General features: G+C 34.8%; 1 protein-coding gene across 3 annotated transcripts in view; it reads left to right on the top strand.

Annotated features, from left to right (window-relative positions):
- The window catches only part of LOC145690499 (band 3 anion transport protein-like), a 484,586-nt gene that overhangs the window by 422,807 nt on the left and 40,342 nt on the right, over nucleotides 1-21,437 (top strand). For all 3 annotated transcript variants that reach the window (XM_081765430.1, XM_081765431.1, XM_081765432.1), the window contains 3 exons: nucleotides 3,898-4,102; nucleotides 5,416-5,625; nucleotides 13,089-13,237. In XM_081765430.1, the coding sequence (XP_081621556.1) occupies nucleotides 3,898-4,102; nucleotides 5,416-5,625; nucleotides 13,089-13,237 (564 nt within the window). The remainder of the gene's footprint in view (nucleotides 1-3,897; nucleotides 4,103-5,415; nucleotides 5,626-13,088; nucleotides 13,238-21,437) is intronic.

Raw genomic sequence — 21,437 nt, 5'->3', positions numbered from 1 at the left:
AAAATTGGGCGAAGCCTTTTGTTTTGCGAATACTATTTTTCAAAGTGAAACTTCACTTTACTCGACCAATTCCGTTTGTCCGGGTATTCCTCCGAGATGCTGAACCGTTCTTAACAGAATTTGTCATGGTGATTCGAGAGCGCGCGCTAAGTGTCGTACAGGGTTGCATGTCCCGATCGGACATACCATTGAGTAATAATCACCGAAAAACAGGATGCCCATAGACTTAATCTTGGAAAAGCATTTGGCCCACGAAATCTCATTGTAAACAATGGAAAATAGAATTTTCAGTGTTAGAAATAGGGCGAAGCCCTTTTTTGTTCTGCGAACATAATTTTTTAAAGCCATTATTCTTTTCGCTGATATGCTAAATTCAAGTATTCGTGTTCTTCACGAAAACGGTTGATAGACTAAAAGATTCTATAAATAATCAATAAAGGTCGATCGCTTCGCTCCAAATTTGAATGTAATGCATAGCTAGTTAAAGTTTACTCCTATTCACAATATTCCTAAACATAAAATCGCATGTGCCTCTTTGTGGACAAACGGCTAAAGCGTATGGTACCGGGTCCATTCGCGTTGGGAGGTGAATGTATTTCGATTCAGCGTTAAGGTTTAGATATCGTGTAGAGGAATAAAAATGGTTAAACTAAATAAACCAAACTAGTCAAGCAAACAAAATCAGTGTTACGAAGATGCATTATCACAATAATGAGGTGCAACTGAAATGTCCGATGAGACATATCACTTTCAAAGGTGAAAAAACTGAAAACTACAATACCACGTTGGCCAGTAGCTTAAAGCTAAAGCTACATATTTTTGTTATGGCTCACCAACGATTGGAGTCTATGACAAAAGAAGTCTAGAATCTTCGACGCGAAGAGGTAGTGAACTGCACGTTGCACCGACAAAAAGCTCTTCCCTGACAAAAAATGATCGAAATACCGAAAGATACCGTAATCAGTGAGAGAGAAGTCAGGAGAATATGGCGAGTGAAGAAAGGAAGGAAATGGATATCATGGACAGTCTGCCTCAGTTCTTTGAGGGTGTGCATTGAAATACACAATGTTAAGTGTGCATTAAAGTAAAACTTAAAACAATATATCTGTCGATCGTCAATGTTTGTTGCTTGCGAACTGGTTTGCAGTGCATTTCTCACAATTCACCACTAATGGTCTGTAGTGATCGTGTTATTTTGAATGCGAAAGACATGATGCTACCATAGATTACCTGGATGTTCATCACGATCCAAAAACTGTCCTGATTTTTTGATTGTCGTAGTACATCCATTTTCATCAGAAGTGACAATACAGACAGGAAACAGTTTTGGTTATTCCGTACACCCAGAGAATTTTACATTTTCAGACGGTGGCCCTTGTTAGCTGGTGTCAACTCATGTGGCAGCCGTAAATCCTGCTTTTTCATCTTATACGTTGCTCAGATCTGTCAAATGACTGTCATGGTGTGTACCTATTTCGTCATAAATCTTCCTTACTGTCAGTTTTTATTGTTCCTTAGGGTCTCAGGAGGGAGGCAGGAGAGTATGTGGAGAAAGATTTCTAAGTGCATTGACTGTGTCTAAATCATAACGTTGGGACGCTTTTGTCTAACAAACCGACCATCACATTGTTAGTCGGTGGCTGTGGACATCAGTTTTCAATGTTGTGTCACCGGCACAAAATTTTACACACCAACGGCGTATGGTGCGCTCATTCAATACTCCTGGCCCAAATCCGCTCTTGGGTTTCTCGCGGCTAGATGTCCAGAATGTCCCAGTTTGAATTCCCAATGGAAAGTCACTTGCAATTATGGTCTCTATGGTTTGGGTGACTATAAAATTTTCAGCTGAAAACGAAACAGGTTCCGATTTTTTTTTTAATCATGAGAAATGAGAAACAGGTCAGTGCGTAAGTTCGTTTCTGGTTACCTTAGCAATACCTAATACATTTATATTGTAATATAACATTATATAAGCTATAGAATATAAACAGTATTTAACTTATAATATAGTAGGACATGATGCTGCCTGCATTTGTTTCTTTGTCCGAGCTCGAATCCTTGATATTACATTCGGTGAGAAGTTAACTCTTGAACTGAAAAGTCCAGAAGTATTTTTCAGGACAATCTATTTTCTTGAGTATAGCTTTAGTCTTCACTAGTCTTCATAAAATTCACTGCGGTTCTCTGTGAAGTTTACCCGTACCGTTGAAGTTTGTTTAACAAACAAGCAACTGTTAAAATGTCTGCTACCTTTTGAGCAGTACTACTTCGAACTATAGATCATGTTTGATGTAGGAAATATCAGTTCTATTCTTGATTCTTTGTTATTATTTATTATTAATACTTTTACAATGAGTAAAGGTATTGGGTTTATTATTTACTTCTTTCACTTGCATAAAACGGGACAAACACTACTTTTTTCCATTTACTGACGGGACGGCTGGGACATAGCCCTAAAATGGTATGTATGGTCGCCCTGTATATGGTGCACTTTTATATGAACGTAATCCAGTGTCCGCAGCCAGTGTGTCCCCTCGAAGTGAAAAGTGGGACGCGAACTTTTACCTATTGTAAGAAATTAATTGTCGTGTTTTTATTATTACTATTATTTTATCCCAGCTACTGTGTTTCACATACTTGTACAGTATTTCATTCTCTGAATTATTATTTTCTGTTACAATGTTTTCGTCTATTGTTGGAAGTATTGACCCAACATTGTCCAAAGCTAACTTGAATATATATTCAAAGAGTAACTCGTGCAGCCTTTGTTTTTATTTTATTCATTATTTAGAGTATTTAATTTAACCTTTTGAGAAACGTTCTCCCTATAATGAAAGAAACAAGTTATCAAAACACTGTACGAATTATTATTTGATTATTGATTCTCTTTTGAGGGAAGGGGGAGGGAGTGGAGACAAATTTTCGAAATCCATCTATTGATTTGGACCAAAACGTTACATTGTTGTTCTCTATCAAATATATTACAAAGATAGGGGAAACGTGCTGCGACTTGTTGGTGATTAGCGCTCCTTTAAACTCACCCATCTGGATAAGATACTGTTGGTAGTACTTTTAATAATATAATTTCTTTTCCAGTTTATATTTTTAATTTTTTTTTAGATTCAATGTCTGTAACTAACTCGACGCACTACAAGCATTTCTTGAGGTAACCAATGGACTTCTTTGCCTTTCTCTATAGGCGTAAGGTCCATGGAAGCCGTGAAAGCCCCGCTTCCTCTGAATAAATAATAATACAATAATAATTTTAAGAATAATGTATTAAATATTCCGAATTAATGTATTATATATTCAGAATAATACATTAAATATTTGAAATAATGCATTAAATATTTAGAATAATGCATTAAGTATATAAAATAATCTATTAAAATAACAGCTTCCCCTAGATAAATAAATAAAACACGCTACACCTCTGATTGTCAGCTTATACTTTCAATGTATCAAACTCAAAACTTCCATAGCCAGATGCAGACATAAATAAATTATTACAAATTTAAAACACTACACAAGTATTAAACTTGGAATAAACTTTTTTTTTTTAAATTATGACTTTCAATTTGCTTTATTAGTCTTGATATTGTTTTAGTCTTTGGGAACTATTTCATTTAGCAATAAAAGTACACTTGATCTCCCTCCCCTTCCCCCTCCAAAAAATTGGAAGAAAGAAAGAAAAACCGTGATTCTGAAAGTATAGTATATCTGTACATTATACTTTTATACTATAACGATCTGTCCTCATTTAGTCACACCAAATATAATACAAAGCTGGAAAGAAGTTGGATTAACATTACATCAATAGTGAATTAGTTCTTGAAATATCCCGTTAAAATTTATTTTATATAAAGTGTTGTATTTCATGTTGGTATTTGCTTTCAGCACTTCCACAAAATAGCATACAGAGCGGGAGGTCGGAAAGAACTGTTGTCGGCTATCAACGAATTTCTTGATGACAGTATTGTGCTGCCCCCTGGTGACTGGGAGAGGAAAACTCTGCTTCCCTTTGAGGAACTCAGAGCAAAGAGTGAAGCCATTCGTAGAAGAAAGTCCACCAAAGTTTTAGACCCTGAGGAAGCTCAACTAGGTACACATTATTTTTGTATTTGCCCCTTGCTTTAACACAAAACTGAACTTAAACTTATGAAAAAAAAAAAAAAGTACAATGGTATTGTATTGTATTTATTTCGTCCTTTTTTCATACATTTAGCACGTATTAAAATGCATATGAAGTGGACACGCCATTTATATATAAACACAAAAGTAAAAGAAACAATAATAATGTAAATTACACACAATAGGTTAATAATTATGCCTTACATCTTACATGATATTATTATACGTTACATTTTGCGTGATGATATTATTAAAAGTAAAGTTCGAGTAAATAATTATTACTTGCATTGTATGTAGAAATTCTTACTCACACATTTAGTTACAAAAAAAAAAAAAAAAAAAAAAAAAAAAATCGACATTTACTGTAGATCATGTAAAAATTTTATGCAGTTAGCAATTTTTGTATTCCTCTACCGAGTAAAAGCAGTGCTGTAACAAATATTTCTGAAGTTTTTAATTTAGCCGTAGAGTCTTGAGTCTTTACATCTTTGGGAAGTTTATTGTATAAAGCATTATACTCGCGTATTTACACCCTTTTTCATATAACCGAATCTTTGTTCTACAATAGAGAAGTTTTGTTTGTTTCTTGTATCATGATATATGTATTTTTCTTCTACTTGTGTAAGGACAACCTGTAGGTGTCTCTACAAATATCAGTAAATTTAAGATATACAAACAGGGTACTGGAAAGTATACGAAGTTTCTTAAATATTGGTTTGCAGCGACCTTTTGATTTAGCACATACCATTATTCTTATTATTCGTTTCTGTGTTGTAAAAATTACTTTGGCTTTGTGTGTATTTCCCAAAAATATAATGCTATATGTTAAATTCGACTGGAGTAATCCAAAGTTAATTGTTTTTAAAGTAGAATCTCTTAAAATATTTTCAAGTACTTTAGTTGCGAAATGAATCTGATTTAATTTTTTGCTAAAATTAGTTATTTGCACATCCCAGGAGAGAATATATCTATCCAAGTTCCTAAGAACTTAGTTGAGTTCACATAGTCTATTTCGTTATATTCAATTAAAGTATTCACAGGCTGTGTATTTTTGTTGTGCATGTGATGAAAATTGATTGCTTGTGTCTTTGTTTAATTTAAGCTTATTTTCTTTAACACATTGAGATAGTTTACAAAGGATTCCATTTGCATTACCTTCAACATCCTCATTTGTTTTCCATTTTGGACAAATGATTTACATATAATAGGAAAGGGGAATACTTATTGCAAGTGATATATATTTTTTTTTTAATTATAATTTTAATAATAATATTCTCGTTTTAGCTCTGCTGCCAGAAGATAAGAAGCCACCGTTCGACGATCCTTTGCGAAGAACTAAGAGACCATTTGGAGGTTTGATCAGGGACATCAAGAGAAGGTTTCCTCACTATATTTCTGATTTTGTGGATGGAGTGAACTTCCAATGTCTGGCTGCTGCTATCTTTATTTATTTTGCTGCGTTGTCTGGAGCGATTACTTTCGGCGGTCTAATGGGTAAGATTGTTCAACATTTTATATTTTTCGTAGATTGAAATACAGAGAGAGAGAGAGAGAGAGAGATGTAATTGAAATGATTTTATGGGTAGAGTCAAATAATGGACCGGGATTTATCCCATCACCAATTTATTATAAAGTTAAATCTTTTGTGTCTACAAAAGTTCTAATAACAAAGATTCTCTATAATGACCAAGGTTTGCAGGTTATAATGCGGGTAACCTCTTAGCTACATAGTAGCCTCCAGAGTTTTCAAAGATTCGGTTCTAGGAAACCTCAGCTCATAGCAGCCTTCACGAGGTACGGTACAGTCTCAGGTGAACCCTTAATTTCATAGCAGCCTTCAGGGTTTAGGATAGGTTGCGATCAGTTGGTCGACTGATGCCAGGTCCCTCCGTGGTCCCTCTCTTATGTGTCCTCCTCGGGTGGCTCGACCTCCTTCGGATCCTTTCGTGTGGCCCGTCTCCTTTCGGTTTCCTTTGTGTCTTGCTCATTAGTGTATCGTTTGCTTTTATAAATAATGGCACGTGTTGTCATACATGTGCTAATATATATATTAACGATATACAATATGCTTGCTCACAAATAGATAAATATACTTTTGGTTTGTGAGATTTAAAAGAGAGTAAGCTTTGGTATGTATATGTTTACGATCAGTTTTGTTGCAAGATCGTGCTCCTTAAGGCCAGTTTTAGACGAAAGCATTTGTCGTAGCATTTCTCGTAGCAGATGTGCTGCCAAAAATCTCGTATAATATTCTATGGCATCAAAAGTATATTGTGCTTTTACACGGTAGCATTTTGATAAACAATTTGTCGTGACGTAGCAAACAAATCACTGGAGAAGAGCGCAATTATGGCTCCAAAACTAAAAACAGTTATTTCAGCCACTATTTCTTCTAAAGCCCTTTTTCGCATATGCTTATTATGATACAAAGGACTTTTAACGGTGCAGTTATACTATACAGATCCATAGATTTTAAAATTTACAGAAGAAATTTCTCATATTTTAATAGAGTAGTGTATAAGTAATGGAAATATGGTGTGCACTTACATCTGAGATGTGTATATACGTGGAAATATAGAAATTAAAGTCGAACCTGAAATGCACGTAATCTTCAATAAGCTGCGATAAAATTTTGGCAAGTCTGTAATTTCCCTATTTTGTATCGAGAACGGAACCCAACCAACCCCTTCGGGGCTTCTAACCCGTTCCCACTACTGCTACTACTACTACTACTACTACCACTACTACTCCTAATCCTATTCCTACTACTACTACTACTACTCTTACTATTACTACACCTACTGCTACTGTTACTATTACTAAGTACTCCTACTTCTACTCTTACAACTACTTACTCCTCCTCCTACTACTACTACTACTTACTTCTACTACTATTACTCTTACTACTACTACTACTACTACTACTACACCTACTACTACTTACTCCTCCTCCTCCTACTACTACTACTACTTATACTATGGATCCGTATAGTAAAACTACACGTTGCCATCTATTAAAGTGAACCTGCACCGGAGAATGCAAGAGCACACCTCAGAAATGATTGCTGAAGGTACAATAAATGAAAGGATTTTTTATTATTATTATTATTATTTTAAATTTCTGTGTGGATCCGTATAGTGGAACTGCACACTTTTAACTTTGTACAAACAAGGATGTTCCTCATATTTTTTAATCAACAAAATAATAGTATCCGTACTCCAACTCAGTTTTCTTTACTACAATTCAATTTCCCACACTAAACAAAGAACATGGATATTTAACACAAAATCTTTCGCTTCCTTTTAACACACCATGGCGCTGCAATCGGAGCAAAAATGCTGGGGAAAATGCTACGAAATAGAGCAGGTTCTATCGACAAAAAATGCCATAGGATATGCCATGGCATGGGAAATGCTGTAGCATTTGCTACTTTACACGGTAGGATATCGATGATACGATCTTTGCTACGAGAATTGCTACGATAAATGCTTCCGTCTAAAACTAGCCTAATACACGAAGAGTTAGCATGAACTTTTAATATCTGTGCTTTCTGGTTCGATCTATGTAGACGTATAAATTGTTCAGAACTCAATGTAAATTGTAAATGCCCGCAATATGGAACTATACTACGAAGTCATGAAGCCAGCCTACCCTGTTTATTTGCTTTATTTTAATAAACTACATTTTCATATGAATAAAATTAGATACTTGGAATTTTCAGCTCTTCTGAGGAAAAAATTGCTAGGTGATGACAGTGGCTCACAACCGTTACTTTTCAGCCTTTGTAATTTCTTTAAGATGAAATAGGTTGGTTTTGTTCAGCCGGTGAGGCAAAATCCATAGGTAGAGGTCTGCGCGGATATAAAATATCACTCCGCATCTGCGGACAATGAGGTAACAAATACAACCTTTTTTGTTCTACGACATTTATGATCTTTTCAAAAAATAATTTCTTACCTAACATTTGTAAATATCTCTTGTATATTATTGTAAATCCTTTGACGTGATATTAAATAAAGTAGAAGCAAAACTTTAAATACTATCTTTCCTTATTGTAAATCAACTACTACAAATAAAATGGAATAAAATTTCATACAGAAACAAATTACGAAATTAATGGAAAGCATACATACTTAAAGTTTCCTTAGAAATAGGTTTATGACAAGAGAATTTTCAAATTGGCAGTACCGTCGTATTTGTCAATTAATTACAGAGTAAATCGCTTAAGAAGATAAATAAAAGAAAAAAAAAACTAATTTTATTGGTCAAAAGACGTCTTTGTTTAGAACGTAAAAGTGAAATGGATGTAAAGTATCTTTCAGAATCAAGAACAAGCCACTCAAATAAAATCCCATTACCACTTTATATTTACTAGAGGGTTTTAAAAGAAATGAAATAAAATTTAGTGCAACACAGTTTGCTCCGGCGGTTATTTGTTGCAAAACGCTAGACACTTTAATACACAATGTCAGAAATTAATAGTAACAATAGTAATGAAAATTTAATATTTTGATAAGTATCTGCAATTTTATCCGTCATCCGCAAAGAAACAAAAAATATATCCATGGAAAGTTTTATCGTGCGGATATCTGTGAATACGTTCATTGTATACATGGTAAAGGAGCATGAGAAACCTATTTAAAGATCTGAAGGTTTTCCTTCTTAAGATTTTTTTTTTTTTTTTAAGACTCTTAAGGAACTACTGTGATATGTATTAGAATTTTCTATTTTTTGCTGCAAAAATATACACTATTTCTCCATATGTCAATCTTAATTTCTTAGATCACTTCAGAAGATCGAGTAGATAAATGATTAGTTCAATTAATACTAAATGATATATTCCGCTTAGTTTGAGCTCAGTTTTCTTTGGAGCACGCACAGATTCCAATAGCAATTAAAGAGTTATAAGCATCTCCTAATCTTATATGCAGTTTTGTTCAAAGGTATCTGGCCACTGACTTCTGTCTCAAACGCGAAAGCTTACAAGCTTCAATTGAATGTTTCATTAATTAACCTTGCATTACAGATCTAAAACAGATAAATAAACTAAACAATTTTTGTTTGGGGCAAATTCTTCTATAAATTTGAGTTCTGAGCTTTTCTAAGTGAGTTGAGTGGAAGTATTTTTTTTTTTTTTTTTTTTTTAAACAAGACTGTTGATAATAATTTTTGATACACAAAATATGTTTGTTCTTCTGTTTGTGTTTGCTAGAATACACACGCATATTTTGTTTATTTCATGTAAAGTTGAAGTGCTATCAAGATATCTTCCTGGTATAAGAGTTTTTCAGTGAAAAAACTTTCGTAATATGCGCCTATGACAAGTCATAAAGATAAAATGTATTGTTTACTTTTTTCGATTTCACTATTATTATATGCTTAAGGTCTGGTTTTACATTCTGAATTATTAACAACTATGTTATTCATTTATCTTGGGTCTCACTTGTTTGTGGGATGACATTTCACCACTGGATGCATTTTTTCATATAATCTTCATGCTAAAAAAAGGACGTTGGATTCCCTAAACACGCAGCAAATTGTATCCAGATTGTTTTGTTTCTTCATATTACAAGTAGTCTACGTGTTAAAAAAAAAAAAAAAAAAAAAAAAAAAAAAAGTGTCTCTTTTGTTTGTGTATGTCACCGTTATAAAAGATGAACAACAATAAATACAGTTCGTTAGTTAACAGTGCAATTTGCTATTTACAATACATAAATGGCAATTTCTTCCAGCGAAATTAATACTGTTGTTATTGGCAACGAATAAAATACGTTTAAGCGCCACAAAAGTTTTTAAATTTTTGATTGCAAAAACTATGCATGAGAATTTATCCACATCCAGATTGGTATGTGTTTTATCTTTGGACAATATTTTAGAATAATAAACAGAAATTTCAATTTAAGACACTTTTAGCCAATGTCTCATTAACTGTATTACGTATTATCGTCGTACTAGTGTCGTAATGAAGAGCTAAACGAGGGTATATTTCAGTATCAGTTTCATCTCAATAACTGACATGGGTCGCGTGCAGCATCAATTTTTAGGATTACAGAGAAATTAGTTTCTTCCATTTTCTCGAAACCTACGCATAAACACACATTTATACATATATACAAGATCTATCGAGGTGTGCACTGCTGAAAGCAGTCGACAAAATTAGTAGTTGACTGTTGTGCGTTGTTGAAGTGATTATTGTTGTGTAAGGTCCCCTAAGTCGTCTACGAAACTTGAACAGCGTTTTTGGATAAAAATCTAGGTTGGTCGTGGAAGATACACTTCCGTATTATGAAGGACTGCAAGAAGCGTGCGGCAACAATACGCTACCGTATCGGACTGCTGCAAGTGGGTCAAGGCATTTCGTTCAGGCCGGAAAAACTCTGCTATTGAACTGTAGCGTTCGCCCTAACGTAACTTAGAGCAGGTGGAGCTACAGAGTTTGTCTCCTTGAAACTGATCCTCACTGGCAAACTGTATGGCATATTCTGAAGCAGAATTGCCGTGAGGAAAATCTACATGCTGGGTACTTCGTGACCTCACAAAAATGCAGAAGTGGTACTGATTATTGGTAGCTGATATCTGTATACTGACATAAACCATTAAAGGGATGGGTTCCTGCGACATACTGTTTTGATTGACGAGACCTGGACTCGGGGAAACGAACCTCGATTACAGCCTCAATGGAACGATTGGCCACGAAGAATTGTCGATACACAAAAAGCGAAATGAACCTACTAGGATGATGATGATGCTGATGGTAGCTTATGACTAAGAGGGAGTCATTAAATACCTGCAGGTGAAACTATAAGGCAACGTACTGCTAAAGTTACATCGACTATCATCTATATCTGACTGTGCGTTCCGAACAGTGACCCAGTTGTTTGCCAGATCAATGGCTTAGGAGTTGGACATTTTGGAAGATCCACCACACTCACCTGACATCAGCTCCCACGATTTTTACTTACTTCCTCTGTTGGAACAGCAACTCGGAAGTACCAGGTTTCCAGACATATTTTGTCCGTGTTACGCGCCGTAGAGCAGCCCATCGCAAGAATCAACAAAGGCAACCTCGTGAATGACGTGCAACTACCAGCGATTTGAATAGCACCAGGTCAGCACAGGAGATTATACCGAAGGCGTGTACTGTGATCGCCAATGTAAGTTCAGTTACATGGCTTACAGTGTTACTAGTACTTTTTACGAAGTGCATATACCAAAAGTGTGTACCGTTTTGCCATAGTTCAAAAATTAACAAGGGTAGCTTCGTATAATTACGCCCGAATTAAGTTTAGACTTTAAGCCTTAATTGCAAATTTCAAGCATTTGTATTCATTTTTAATACATTCATCTGTGAAAGTATTTTTGATATGACGTAAAATGACGAATTTAACCATAGAAATACCTAAGATATAATCTATATATTTTGAAAAAAGTATCAATATTCATCTCCAGTTGAAGGTTGTTTTAGAGGATAGTCCCAGGATACTGCCTTGCTGTGCGAAAGTGAATGCGTGAACTTCCAGGGGAGCGGAGGTCAACTGAAGATCTTTTAAGCTCCACAAGCCAATTTGTGCAAGCATCTCAGGAAATTTTGCTCCTGTTGAGGCCCTAGTCATGGAGAAAGAATGTTTATCAGTTCAGGATATCTGTAACCTTACAGCATTCTCTCATTATATCGTGGAAAGAATTTTGATAGACCAGTTGAGGTTATCAAGATCGGTTCATATTAGACCACACGATAGCTGAATGAAGAAAGGTTGTCTCCGGGATAAGGTTTTCTACAGGATCAGAACATCGAAGTGGCCCGTTCATCCATTCTGTCCCCAAGAACTATGCCCAAGTAACCTGATGTATGTTTAGGACAGACGTTTTCATTACAGAAGTGCCCACGAAAGTGACATTTTCCTGTGTTTTTAAATCACTTCTCAAAAGTATTTCTCAGACGCTTTTCATAGTAGGATACAAAGGTTGCAATGGTGTATAGAAGTTTTCTGTTTTAAGTTGAATGGTCTGATCCGAAAAAGATGTTCCTTATATCTTTTTTTTTTTTTTTTTTTTTTCTTATCAGGAGTGTTGGAAAAACTCATTTTGAGTTGTGTGTGTGTGTGCTGAGATGACCAAGATATCTATACCAAGTGGTATCATGTTAGAGATATTCGGAGGAAACTATGAGAAAAAAATCCTGTAGATGCCTTCTTTTTCCTGAAATGTCACCATTTTGCAATTGATGATAGATTCAAGTTAAAATATTTTAAATATCTCTCTCTCTCTCTCTCTCTCTCTCTCTCTCTCGCTCGCTCGCTCGCTCTCTGAACTTTTATAATAGAAGGAGAAAGCGCAATATTTATTAACACTTATAATTTTTTCACTTTTGACAACATGAATCTCAATAACCCTTCTCCTGCCTTTTTTGTTTCAACCAATGTTTTCTGAAGTAAAAATGTAGTATTAATATGTCCGATGTCCGACTACATATTCAATTGATATTTTATTTTCCCGTCAATTTTCAGTTAGTATTAATATGTCCGATGTCCGACTACATATTCAGTTGACATTTTATTTCTCCGTCAATTTTCAGTTAAATTGAGTTCACTTAAAAGGCAAGTGAACATAGGCTTGGTTTTAGAATATTCCAGAAAATGCCCTAAGTTATTATTATAAAAGTGTGTTGACAATCCAACTACCTCTAGCAAACCTAGATATTTGTATTTTATTGTGGTTCCAGTCCCACCTAAGAAATATGTATTTGTCGTCATTTCATTATCATAAATAATTTCTAGTTGCCTCATTTAGTCTGTATAAGGCATAAGAGTGGGACACAAAACTTAATCAAATAAATAAACATGCTTAGCCCTAGTGTAAGATACAATTTCTTACTATTTTTATTTCCTAGCATCCTTAATTTACAGAAAACTTGATTAAAATTTTTGAATAATTATTTTTTGTTTTACTATTCCAGGTGACAAGACTCATAACTCCATAGGAATCTCGGAGACTTTAGTAGCTACGTCCACTGCGGGTGTGGTATTTACATTGTTGGCTGGCCAACCGTTGGTTATAGTTGGGGCAACTGGTCCTCTTCTGTTGTTTGATGAAAGTTTATTTGCTGTAAGTATAGTTATGGTTATTATTGTCTGTTGTATTTATTATATATTGAATAACTCAGTGAGATGAGGAAAGACAATGACGTTTCTCAAATGACTAAACGTACAACGGTCAACAGTCATGATTTACAATAAAAAAATCTAAGAGTAGTTTCTCTCGAATTCTGGCATATTAAAAACCTCTCGTCTTATCTCTTATACAAGTTGCAATAAATTCCGTTTGACTGTACGTAGTGAATATATAGTAAAACCAGAATCAGTCAAAGCATCTCTAGTTTTAAATAAATATTTTGTTACTTAAAAAAAAAAAAAAAAAAAAAAAAAAAATATTGCTTAAAATGTCAGATCGGATTCCATGATATTTCTCCATTGATGGATTTTATTTTGCCATCACTAGGGACACGGTATGGTTAACATTGAGTTTTGGGATTAACAAACTAGATTCAATATCAAAAGCTCTTCTACAATATATATATATATATATTCTTTTTTTTAATTTCGGTATGACCTAACCTTAACCTAAACAGGTAATGATGTGGATATTCGCCTATGGTTTACAAGTGAAACCCAAAGTAAAAAGTACGTGTTTTTACGTAAAATACGAACAAAACCTGCTTCAAATGTTGCAATTTGTTTTAATTATTGTGAAATAGAGGGACAAACAAAAGCATATTTAATTGAACCCCATACACATTTACAACAGACGGAATACAAAACGTAATCCTACTTTTAGCTTCTACACATTATAAAAATTATTAAAGTCTAACACACACAACTTTTAAAATAATGAATTGGTTATCAATTGTTGACCAAGTACCACTTTAATCTCTGCACTACCTATGAACTCAAAAAGTCACCACCTTCAGCCGAAAATTCTATTATCATCACACTATTTTGTTTCATTTCGTTAAAATTTCTTATCTTATGGAAAAATGTTGGTAGGCAACGATTCAACAATATATGCTAATTCATTCTACACGTGAGAAATTGTTAGGCATTATTGGGTTGTAGAATTTGTTTTCCTCTATATCTTCGAAACTTATCGAGATATTTAGACGAAATAAAGCTTAAATTGAAGAGAAACTCACTCTCTGTATAATAGTTAAGAATGGTTTCTTGAGTCAATCAAACAGGAAAAAGTAGCACGTAACTAAATCTGGTGAATTCGGTGGCTACGGAATGGTATTCGGTACATTTTTGGGAGAAACTTGCGGATAATGATAGCATTGTGCGACGCTGCGTTGTCATGGTGCACAATCCACGAGTTGTTTGTCCAGAAATCTTTTCTTTTTAGGCGAATTGCTTCACGCAAACGCTTCATAACGCCCAAATAATACTTCTTGTTGACTGACTTTCTGACAGAAATTCATGATGCAATCCATGAAAACTGTGAGCAGTCATGTTTTTTGACTGAAAACGACGTTTTTTTTTTTTTCGGTCTTAGCTCATTGGGTGCTTGCCACTCGCTTGCCTGATGTCTGGATTGCGTGTCATACTCATAAACTCACGTCTTGTCTCCAGTAACGATGCGTTTGATGAATGTTGCGTCGGATTTAGCCTTGAAAATAATGTCTTTGGCGATATCAACGCAGTCTTTCTTTTATATTATTATTATTTCCATGCAATTCAGGTCTTTCGGCACTAACTTTGCTGCAATACGGCACAAACTTGAATCATTCACTATAATGTCTTGAACGGATCCATAAGCAATGTTCAAGTCATCTGCCAGTTCTCGGATTGTTAGTTAGCTATTTTCGGCCAACATTGCTTTCATTTTATGGATGTTCTCGTCGGTTTTCGATGTCGACGGCCTGCCACTTCGTTCATCATTTTCGACTGACTCACGACCAAACATAAAGCGTTCGTGCCACTGGTAAACCGCTGTTTTTGTTTATTTATTTTATTAGAACATCATTACTCAAACACCTCTCCAATATTTCCGGTCTTTGACCATTGAATCCGCTTTTAACGCAAAATTTTATACACACTCGTTGTTGTAGAATTAGCTCCATTGCAAAAATCGAAACATGCACCCAAACAGATGCGTCACTTTCATAGATGGCAAACTAGGATGTTCAAATTGGAAGGGAATGTCTCGGACAGGTGTGGCAACCCACAAAAGTCAAATCAGGTGACTGAGAGCGCCAAACGATGGTAATTCCGGGAACTTTTTGACCAGGGTAGTAATTTGTTGCATCCTATATACATTTATAACAGGCGGAATACAAAAGGTAATCCTACTTTTAGCTTTTACACACTATAAACATAATTAAAATCGAAAATTAACACAAAACTTTTAAAATAATGAATTGGTTATCAATTGTTGACGAGGTATCACTTTAATCTCTGCACTACCTATGAACTCAAAAAGTCACCACCTTCAGCCGAAAACTCTGTTATCACACGATTTTATTTCATTTCGTTAAAATTTATCTTATGGAAAAATGTTGGTAAGCAACGGTTCAACAATATATCATAATCCATCTTGCACGTGAGAAATTGTTAGGCATTGTTGGGTTGTAGAATTTGTTTTCCTCTATATCTTCGGAACATATTGAGATATTTAGACGAAATAAAGCTCAAATTGAAGAGAAATTATCTCTCTCTCTGTATAGTAATTAAGAAACCATCCCTTTATCTTTGACGCGAACTGAGTTATTTAAGAACCTTAGTCTTGTCACCAAAAATGTTAATTCATCAGTGTCATAGCTCTTGTCAGTAAAATGTTGTAATATGCCATTACAGTCTAATGAGATTATGTTTTTAATAGGAGGGTGCCCGAAATTTTTTGCACCGACTGTACCTGACGTTTAACAAAAAATTTCTGGCTGTTCATATAATTCGTAATATTGTTCATTATTCTATTTCAAATTAACATGGAAAAACTGTAAAAAATTTCATTGGGAATCAATATCTTTATTTATATTTTAAATTAGTTATAAGTCTTGTATGTGGATGTGTAGATGGATTATTACAATTCCTACGGTGTCAGTGCTATCCGAAAATATAGATCCACTATTGGACGGAACTTTCCAGATCAAATAACCAATCTAAAATTCGACAGAATTTTCAGGACCACCCTTCACCTCTCTTTTAGATACCTAGGTCCTTCTAAAAACTAGTTTAATCCAGATTTTACCAAATTTTATTCGTTTTAAAGCCCCACCGCCAAAAATGCTTTGTTCTGATTGGATGATAAACCCACGCTATGATATTAGGGCGCAATTATTCCATTCCATGCCGGAACGTCTCGCTGAAGACACTAGATTTGGATCGTCTAGCTCAAAAAAGTTGAAAAAGGAGTAGAAAAGCTGCAAACAAGGTAATATTTGGGAGTTTTTTAACATCTAAAATCTCTGGAAGTCTCGAGGAGCCATGAACTATTAAATTTCGTAGTAAAAACTGAACTAAAACGCTGAAATAGGAAGCATAACTCGGTGACGCCATGTTGTGCAGATATAGTTCGTGATGGACAGAATTCAGGATAGTGTGTGCATTTAATCTCCTTTCCCAAACCCAGTTTGCAGTTCAGTGAATCAAATAGTTAAATTTCCCTCTTGCCCCTCCTGAATCAGTGTAGGTTCGGTCAGACCTGTCCGTTCAGTAATCTGTCTGTGTAGTTAGTACGTGATTTTTTTTTTTCATATATATATATGGCGGTATTTTTAGGTCTGTTTGTAGTGTTAGTAACCATCAGCATGTACGTGTAAATTAAGCAGAGGGCTCCTATCTGACTCCCAAATTGGGAGTACGGCTTCCAGCGGGATGAGTTGAACATGTAGTTTGTTCCGGGTTCCTGCCCCTTCAGGGCAGGGGTCCTATTGCTAGCTAATACTCCGATATGTCCCCTCAGGGCATTAATTAAATACTCAAGAATGTGATTTAGTGAATACAGGGCCAGTTGACCCTGTTTCCTTTCTTCCCCTTTCCTTTCATAGAGCCGATTTAAAATGGTAAAATATGAATGTTTTCTGTGTATATTTATTAGTATAACATGTATTAATGTAGTGTGTAGTATGAATGTGGCATGTGTGTGTTCGTAATGTAGAAACATGTTCTAGTAGTAGTAATTGTGGTAGTTAAGTGATGAAAGAGTGTGTGAGATAATTAAATATGGACAGTGTAGTATTTACTATGCGATAAATTCTTTATTATTCCGTCATTAAGTGAACTCATACACAATATTTAATAGTGAACTTAATATAGTATAATAATTCCGTGTACAAGGTCACATTCAGTTGTTCAAGGGTTGATTATATCGTCGCTAGCCCTAGTGTCAAAAGTCAGTACTAACCGCCATTCTTCTGTCGAGATGCTTAGTGATTTAGATTTCATGAAATTGACCTTTCTTTCCGAAATAAAACCTAGAAGGTATAATTCACAGCCCATATGAATGTACAGTTAGGTCAAGTGACCCAAAATTAATATATTCTGAAAATTTCAACATTCTGCCTAGTCTAGAAATCGAGATATTTAAATAAATAAACAATACGTAAATTTTTAACAGAAGTCGGGCGATATGATGCTAGTTCTTCGCTTTGAAATTATAATAAATGTCCATTTTTTCTTCGTGGTTGCAGAAGCTCATTGTTGCTGCAGAATTTTATAAACATTAAATATTATCGCGGATAATTCTATTTTCAGTGAACATACGTAGGATTTTTTTTTCTTTCTTCTTAATAAAGCTACCGAGTATTACATAGTATTGTGTGTGGGATGAAAGAGTCTTGAGTTCGAGTGAGGTTGTCGTGCGGTGATCGGAATGGGAAATGTTTGTAGTGACTATAGATTTTAAAATGTTATGATGAAATGTGTAAATAGGCTGGGCGTAGATAGAGGAAACAGGGTGTTTGTAGAATATAGCGTCGTGGCAAATGAATATTAATGTGAATATGAATATAAAGTGTATGAATATTGTAGTAAATGAATATAGAATATAGGACACCCATATAGTTAAATATATAGTAGCCCAGTGAATACTTCGCCGCGTGTTGATATATAGATATTGAATAGATACGTGTAACTACAAACATCTCAAGTTCTGACCCCTGCACCATGATATCACGCGGACCGGAGGGCAATATATAGTCGGACTATGGTAATACTTTGTAGTTTAATGTGTTATAGTAATAATCAACCATAGTAATACCATCTGATAGAATAGGTAGCATCATATAATCGCTGACTAGACATATTGAATAATAAATTATGAAAAGACAGTAGCAGTTATACAACAGGGCTGTAGTGAATTATATTTTCTGGTCGGGTTTTTTAAAATAGAATATCCTGCTCCGTGAGATTTTTTTTTTTTCCTTCACGTTACCTACTCGGGCTAGCTTACAATGTTCATGGAGGCGACGGCTCTGATAGGGTTACAGAATCAAAACAATTAGTTATTGAAATTTATTTTCGCGTACCCGGATGTCGACCCCTAGTCCCTTTAAATATTTTCATTTCTTTTCTTAGTTTAATTAGACGAGGGAAATTAACGACATCCCAGACTGTGGCGTGTCTGCGCAGGGTAGCTATCGGTAAGGTTTGGCATAGAAATCACCGATCCAAAATTCAGTTTATTTAATTTTTTTTTATTTCGGCAAATAATTAGTTAGGGATATCTTAGATAATACTTCTATTCTAGTTTCATTACTGTCCTCGAACCTTCTTAGTTTTTCTAAGGGGTCGAATATTTTTTTTTTTACTTAGAGATTTCAAAATTGGGGACGCAGTTACCTGGTCCCTTTCCCCCTCTCCTTTTATCCTGCTGGTCTGGGCCGGATACGGGGATCGGATTTCAATCTTACAAGCAAACTCTTGTGGGATTGGGATCTGATGGACACAGAACTTGCATCCTTGGCAGCAGGGCGCCCCTTGAGTCTACGTATTTGAGTAGACCACCCTTTTTGGCATGTTAAGAATATTTTGGCTATGGATTTTGTTGAGAGCGAAATTCGACTTCTATCTTTGTAGCGTTAGTTATTTCTCACTTAAGTCTTTGGCGCCCCTATTCTTCGTCTTCCTTCTTCTCTATCCCTCTCTCTGTCTTCATTACTTCGAGATTTTTTTTTTCAAATTTTCAACCTCCCCCCCCCCCCCCCCGATTTTGAACTTGTCACTTACGATTTATTTAACGTACAACTCTGATCTGAAATTACCAGCTGAGACGTTGCAAGACACGATTCATGGATAAAGTAGATAGTGATTGGGTCCTCCATCACATTTTGACCTATCGCCGAAATGAACAAAGACTTCGTCGTTGACGACACTTCGATTACGTTCTCTCACCGTCGTCCCTCTTAAGTTTTTTTTTTAATCCGTTGGTCACTTTCCTTTCTGTTTTGGTTTTCAATTACCTTGTAGTTAACCTGGGCCCAGAAATTGTACTTTGGTTTATCTAGTTATATCTTTAGAAATGCTCTGTGTTACGTGCCTGCCTCACAAAGTTTTTTTTTTTTTTTTTTTCATTATTTAAGCACGAATTGAATATATAAAAGTGAAAAAATTTATAGATGCGCGGTATCAGGTAGAAAAGCGATTTTCTTTTTCATATGTAATGTCGGAAGTCATTTGTTTTGGGACAATGTTTGCAACCTTGTAAAAAATTTTATTATTGGGGTGATTAATTTAAATGTGTGCGCATTTATTGAATATAAATATATATATATAGAGAGAGAGAAATGAATACGTCGAAATGTATATGTACTTAATATGTGAATATGATTTTAAAGTAAAAGTATGATATTAAATGTATTATGAATATATGTAAGAGCGCTCGTGTCTGTCCCCCCTAAACGTGTATTGGTTGCTATAGTTTGCCAGTGAGTTTTCCGACGAATTTGAGAATATAGATTTTGTCATGAATACCGCCGTGCACTTAAGTAATTTTCCTTTTCTTTTGAATAAATGTAAATGATACCTTATGTAATTCTGTAATGGCATGTATTGGAAAGTAACGGCAGGTCTAAACGTAACCCACATCATAACGCATATTATCCCTGAACTACCAACCAAAAACCATTGTGGAAAGTGTACCTTGAATCCGTCTCACCTTCATATGTATCCTGTGACTTGACCAGTTTTTTTTATCCTCAATTTGAACCATCATACTCCGTACACCTGTGGAAGATCATTTTTTTTAAAAATCCGAACCATGTATAAATATATACGAAAGTGATCCTAAGGAAAGGCCTCATGACGTGTCCCAGTGTTGCATAAATAACTTAAAACTATTCAATTAATAAGTTTGGAAATGGACCGTCTAAGAGGAGAAACGTCCTCTAGCGATAGTGATTTTTCGAAATCCCTGGATGGGTATAAAGCGTCGCAGTGTGCGATTGCAGATATAAACTGTTAAAAGTTATAAACCAAGTATAGACGACGAATGGTTTTGTAAACCAATGGATATATATATACATATAGAGATATATATAAACACGAACGAAGTTAAATGGAGCGAAATGTTTTGGACACTATGAGTAGTGCGTGATTTGTGATTTGAACGCTCAAAATCATTAATATCTTATTACCCAATGTGAGGTAGAGACTCATATAAGTTCTAATACACCAAAAGGTTTTTTTTTTCCTTTCCTCTTTGTCCAATTTTTTTTTTTTAAGTGAAATAAGTGTCTTATTTGCGTATGTCGCAAATCATAATTTATTTTAGCATGCCTAAGATATGATACACGTAAATATTTTTTTTTCTCTTTCTATTTGTCAAGATGATTGGATATATAAAAAAATTACTAAAATATAACACTATGTACTCTATTAATATATAACCAAGAACTTGTGCTTCTAAGATTTTCGTTGTAATTAAATTTTTTTTCTTTTCACTATGAATGTAATAAACTATTTGTATCTTTGTAGTTAGTTGGTTTCCTTTAAACATATATACACTGTCCTGAGTGAGTGAGCGTGTGAATGCATGATAGATTTAATTTAAGTAATTTGTGTGATATCATTTGTTGTATTAACATCTATAATATGTGTGTCATGTTTTAATATATGTGTTAAGGTAAATAACCTAGGTCATGAAGGACCGTCACTAACGGTTTAAATCGGCTCGAGGAGTGAAGCAAAAATAGCAGGATGAGCCTAAATACGACATCTTTCTTCCAGGAAGTTGAAATTCTTATTGATACGATACATAAATTTATATTGAGTTTATAAGTCTGATTTTTTTTTCCTCTTGGCTAATTCATATGTGT

Source organism: Thermobia domestica, chromosome 7 (genome assembly GCF_964235325.1).
Source record: "Thermobia domestica chromosome 7, izTheDome1.hap1.1, whole genome shotgun sequence".
In the NCBI taxonomy this organism is placed as follows: domain Eukaryota; kingdom Metazoa; phylum Arthropoda; class Insecta; order Zygentoma; family Lepismatidae; genus Thermobia; species Thermobia domestica.
Note: the sequence above shows the minus strand (reverse complement) of the source record. Positions and strands in the feature narration are given on the sequence as shown.